The following is a 6,000-nucleotide window of genomic DNA, read 5'->3' as shown; positions in this document are numbered from 1 at the left end:
ATACATGTGCGTAATTTGCTAATTTTAAATAAACACTATTGTATATCTTGCTAAGGTTTTTAACGAGAAGTTATTGTACATATATCTTATGTGTTAATAAATGTACATAAATTGTATAAATCACTTCATTGTTCCATTGTTTTTTTTTTGTTGGCACTCTTGCGGGAAATTCCCAACTTCTCAGACTTGGCAACTTCTCGAAGTTGGCACTTTTGGGCCGGTCACTCGAGGTGCCAAATCCGGGAAGTTCCACTGTATATGTATATGAATATGTATATCAGACGCAGTTCCTGACTGTTATGGTGAGCATCACCAAAATTACTTACTTCTTGCCAGAAATGAAAAATCCAGGAATTTAATGCAGAATAATTCAATCTGATTGGATTACATTCACACAGGTAGTTTCACATTGTTTTAATCTGTTGCGCTTGTATTTTGGCAAATCATGCTTACAGGCCATTTCCAACTAATGGGCACAAAAATGGTGGACATTTTACCTTCACCCCTGCACACCACCCCCTTTTCCATACCACCCAGACATACCCACACTCACATTTCCTTCCCTCATACACTCCATGCAATCAGAATATTTGAGCCACCCCCCACTTTTCCCACCCTTGTGTCCAATACATTCGCCAACTTCACCAATCTCCCCCCCCCCCTCCACCCCTTCCCTCCATTTTCTCACTTTTATTATTCTGCACTTTCTGCATTGCTATCATGGTGTGGGTTTGATTCTCATGGATGCCCTGTGTGGGAATTTTCACAACTTGACCTGTCCAGAGCTAATGTTCATAATATGAGTGAGAATCAAATTGAACTAAATTTACCATTTTGTGAGTCAAAATGTTTGTGACGCTCCAGAATGACAAACAAACCAAGAGCCTAATAGAAATGAGATTAATTAATTGTTAAGAATTATTGACCTGACATATTTCTTTCCTGTCGCAATGCTTTTGACATCATCTAAATTGTATTGTATTCGCAGAGCACAATGTATTGGGTGAGGACATGCATGTCGTTGAAGTCGTGTATCATGCACTGTGCATACCGTGCTGCCTTTGTGAATCTGAACAGCTGCCTCAGAGCCACAGCTTCTCGCAGATGGTTTCGGTAGTCTGTGGGGTCTTGGATAATACTCCTGCGAGAGAAATGATTTCATTCAACTCATTTTCCTCACTCCTCTGAACACAATCTCATCTTCAAAACTAAACCTTCCAGTTCCGTTGGTGTAGATATCCAGCGATGGGACTTACCTGCGTGCATGCTCCAGTGCTAAGTCCAGGTCGTGCATCAGCAGGTAACAGGTGGCAAGGCAGCCGTGGATGAATCCGGTGATGTGACACAGGTCATCATATCCGAGGCCTCCTTCACTCCCCATCGACACCTTTCCGACTGCGCATACCTGGTGAGTGATTGGGTATGTGTATCCCTTCATTGTTTCATCATCATTCGATATTTACATTTTTATGCCATTAGTGCTGGCACATGTGATTTTGCGATAACACAACTACAATTATGTTGTGAAGACCAATTAGGTTTTGCTCACTCTTAGCCCTTTGTCCGATCATTCCTATATTTGAGGCTCAACGAATGTATAGCATGATTCTCACACATAAAATGGAAAACAAACTATCACTTGGAAATGACCAAAAAAAATTTTTTTTAATCTGAAAACGGTTTGTGTGCACCAATGAGGTGATGACATTAAATATGTAGATCATTTAACTGATGAGTGTTCGGTATGTGTAGGCTGTCTCAGTGTAGACAGACTCGCTGGTGTAATGGTTGGAGCGTCTGCTTTTGAGTCTAAGTCAGCGGTCCAAACCCGACCCTGGCCGAGTCATACCAAAGACTTTAAAAATAGTATTTGCTGCTTACTTGCTTGATGCTGAGTATTTCGAAAGGAGAGAGCATGGCCAAACGATCATAGGTTGGCAATCATAGTGCAGGCTTGATGGGCCTAATGGCCTCCAACTATATTGAGGTTCTTGAGGTTCCATGTAAGGGAACTCGTATTATTATTCCCTTATTCATTCCCCAAAAAGCTCCGTGAAAGCTCTGAGGAGCTCCCAAAGGCTCCGTGAAACTGTAAAGGAATGATGTTGTTTTGTGACAACAATACTTCAGAAATGCATTGAAGTTCCACCATAAAGCAAATACATTAAATCAAACGAACAGGAAACAGACCTCAAATGGTGTAGAAATACATTATGTAAAGGCACGAATGTATGTGACATGCAATGCGGTTACATGAAAACACGGACAAAATACATTCCAATCTTTCTTACTACATGAAGTCTTAAAATTAGCGACATAGAGAGATATACTGACCACTTTAATCCTCCTAAATGAGTTGCGCTTGTCGGTAGATAAAAACGTAGAATAGGCCCGGTCACGCCGATGGCCTCGTGGCTCGATATGAAGCTTGCAACGCAGTGTAAGCTTCACAACACGATGTAAGCTTTGCAGGCATGAACTTCACAATGCAGTATAAGCTCCACGACATGATGTAAGCTTTGCAGAGTGATATGCGCTTGCATCAGCTGTAAGCTTCGTTGGGAGCCTAAGCTTTTGGCTTCCCAGAATGCATCTGCATCCGTTCTGAGCTGTGTCCAGAACCTTTGCTTCAAGATCCGCCCAGAACATCCACTCAGAACATTAATGGTATTGTGAATCTTTACTAACCGACAAATGTCACGACTAACATTACAATAATAATAACAAGAAGGGCACTCGGTAGAGCACATACCTCCGCCACGTAATGCCTGATCCACGAGAACATATCAGGCCCAATATCTTTTTGTACACGAAAAAGAGCAATTGGAGATTGCAGACCTTTACCAGGACTGCTTTTGTGTGATGTATTTTTTGTGGCGTTTGTATACTGGTGTGTTACATAATTAATAGCGACATGATTAGAACTGCCACTTTATAACTGCTGGCAGTGATGACAGGGTACCAAGACGTCCCGCTTTGATGCAACCCCACTTTGGTAGGACACCTGACCCTGCCCTGATCCATGACGTTTATTTATTATTATTCATTACTCAATAAGTACAGAAGACCAAATAGGTACAATCCTGCATTGGAGTCATCAGCAGGAACCCAAACAATAAAAAAACGAAGATGAAGTCATCAGGAGGAACCTAGATAGGATTCGCATTTCAGCTGCTACTCCTCTACCCTCAAACCCATCCAGGTGCAGCCAAGTGAGCCTTATTCAAAAACAAAAACCTATATCAAAATATTAAATAATTCTTGTTACCAGACCATGTGGCTGATCAAGTTGAAATTTTTTACATATATTACACATTACGACTAGATCATGAATGTGAAGTTTCATGTCGATTGATTAAGCGGTTTCAGAGAAAACATGATTTAATATTTTTCTTCATCACAATATGGCTGCCAATTTTTATTTTTTTTACATCATGGATGATAAAGGTTGTGATCAAGTTTCATCAAAATAGTGTGTAGTTTATGAGGAGAGAGCAAATACCTATTATTTTGGGGGGCAACCCCACGTAGACCCCCCTCGGGTCCGATTATATTATTATTTTTTTAATTTTTTTAATGCAGTGAACAAACTTTGGTACATACCAGGTCATGAAGGTTGTGATCAAGTTTCATCGAAATTGTGTGTGTAGCTTCAGAGAATAAATTGCAAGTGTTTGTGGATGGACGGATGGACGACACGGTATCCCATAAGCTCCCCGGAACGACGTTCCAGGTGAGCTAATAACGAAATTAATAATAATTAAAATTATCATGGTACATAATGATAATTATTATGATAATTTGTGTCTGAGTGGTGACCCATCCAGGATTGTGCCCAATAGCCAAGGAGACTGCTTAGGCAGCACCAACGCTCTGCACAGTCTGGTCCCAATGGATGGATGGATGGATGGATTATGATAACAATGATCATGATTATGATAATGACATTCATAATAATAATGATATTGATAATGATACATAAGGATAATAATAATGCTAATGGTCCATAATTAAAGGATATTGGTACATAATGATAATAACAATATGGAAAATGATGATTATGATAATGTTGATAATAATGATGATAATGGTACATGGTAATAATGGTATGTGAGTATTTCTATTAATTATGTACCATTGGAACGTGAGTACAGTATGTCTATTAATTACGTACCAATGCAATAGAACGTGAGTACTACGTCTATTAATTACGTAATATTGGAACGTAATATTGAAACGTGAGTATTCCCATTAATTACGTACTAATGCAATGTAAATCGGTGTATTAATTATATACTAATGAAACGTGATGTGAATACTGTACTACGTCTATGAATTACATTCCATTGCAAAGCGAGTATGTGTATTAATTACGTTCTGTTTAAACATAAGTTGGACTGAGACTACATCTATTAATGGCATCCATTAATTATGTACCATTGGAATGTACCTTTTAGACCTTAAGACCCTTCAGACCCCTTAGACTTTTTATGACCTTTCTGGCACCTTAAACCCCTTTACACCCTTCAGACCTGTACATCCTTTAGACCCCTTTCTACCTTTTAGACCCATTGGACCCTTTCTACTCTTTTTGACATTTTAGACCTATTCAGACGTTTTTAGACTTTCACACCTTTCAGACCTCTTCATGCCCTTTTGACTCCTTTGACCTTTAGATCCCTTTTCGACATTTTGAGATCCTTTAGACTTTAAATTGCAGCCTTTAAACCCCCAGACCTTTTAAGATCCTTTAGAAACTTTCAAGACTTTAGACCTTTCGACTTTTTCAGACCTTTGCCGTTTAGACCTTTCATTTGCAATCAATGACCTTTCATTTGGTAAATCCTTCCATTTATTTGCCACACAAAATACAGCACACAAAACAAGTCCTGGCAAAGGTCTGCGATCTCTGATTGCTCTTTATAATTATTATTTTATGATGGACGTTGAAACACTTTTTCTGGTGAAAATAATGAATATTTAGACTTTAGATCAACAAGTGCTGAACAATGTAACTCGCCAAAATACCAAAAGTTACCTCCAATGATGACTTCAGCTTCCAAACCGCTGCTGAACCGACCCTCTCTGAACTTCAATCGTGCCTCTTTCTGCATTTTCAGAAGAGATGGATGAAAGGACGTTTTGCTTCTAAGATCATCGATTCCACTCCAGGCAGAGTTCTCTGAGTACACCAGGTGATTTTCGATTTCGAGCACTGTGCTCAAGCTCACACGTTCCACCATTGTCCCAATTGAGTCTCGAGTTGCGGCCGTGCTGCTGAGCCCTTTCTTTGTGGAGCTGGTCACCTTTCTCTGCCTTTTTTTGATATTGTGCCTTCTCACTGGAACTGCAGCTGGTCGTGGCGATGAGAAACCTTGCACAATGGAGTCTGTTGTTTTGTCTGCGAAACAGCAGAACAATTATTGAACTGAGAGATGAAAAGTTTTTGGTTCACCGGATGAGGAGTTTTATTTTTCTTTGTCCTAAAATGCCCAAAGGGGAACCGTGAGCCGTTGCTCACTTCTTATTTTTTTGTCCTTTGTAAACCTTGCTTCCAGTACATGAAAACCAAACAATGTGCTGAAATGAATAAAATTTCGAAAAAGGAACCATCAAAGGGATTGTGAGGGATGGTTAAAATGGAAGAGGAGGAAGGATAACAATAATAACAAGAACAATAATAATAATAAAGATTTATTTCTATTCAGTTTCCATTGTGGTCAAAAGGCCGAATTGAGGTAAGTTTTAGAATTGATCATTTTAACAATTAAAACATAATAAATAAAAAAACACCAAAGCAGAATAAAAACAATTTTGCAATAATTTAGCAATTCACATAACATCAAAGTTCAAATTTTGACAATCACTGTGATCTATTCATTGATTGGAGAGAGGAACAGGGTTAGGGGAGTGTTAAGTGAGTACAGAAAGAAACTTGGGAGAAGATGGTTGTAATTGGATGGAAAGGAAGGAACATAATGAGGGTAGGGGGTGCTTAAA

At 39.2% G+C, this 6,000-nt stretch overlaps 1 protein-coding gene across 3 annotated transcripts in view; it reads right to left on the bottom strand.

Annotated features, from left to right (window-relative positions):
* Window positions 1-1,267: 1,267 nt before the first annotated feature.
* LOC147012995 (uncharacterized) overlaps window positions 1,268-6,000 on the bottom strand; it is a 70,596-nt gene continuing 65,863 nt past the window's right edge. For 2 of the 3 annotated variants that reach the window (XM_085854421.1, XM_085854420.1), the window contains exon 5: window positions 5,155-5,401. In XM_085854421.1, coding sequence (XP_085710547.1) covers window positions 5,155-5,401 — 247 coding nt within the window. Of the gene's footprint in view, window positions 1,406-5,038; window positions 5,402-6,000 lie in introns of those variants that run through there. The other variant, XM_085854423.1, reaches the window with a different exon arrangement.

The sequence above is a fragment of the Eptatretus burgeri genome, chromosome 14 (genome assembly GCF_056783735.1).
Source record: "Eptatretus burgeri isolate ZD-2024b chromosome 14, Ebu_testis_v1, whole genome shotgun sequence".
Classification (NCBI taxonomy): Eukaryota; Metazoa; Chordata; class Myxini; order Myxiniformes; family Myxinidae; genus Eptatretus; species Eptatretus burgeri.
This window is presented reverse-complemented; position numbering and strand designations above follow the sequence as displayed.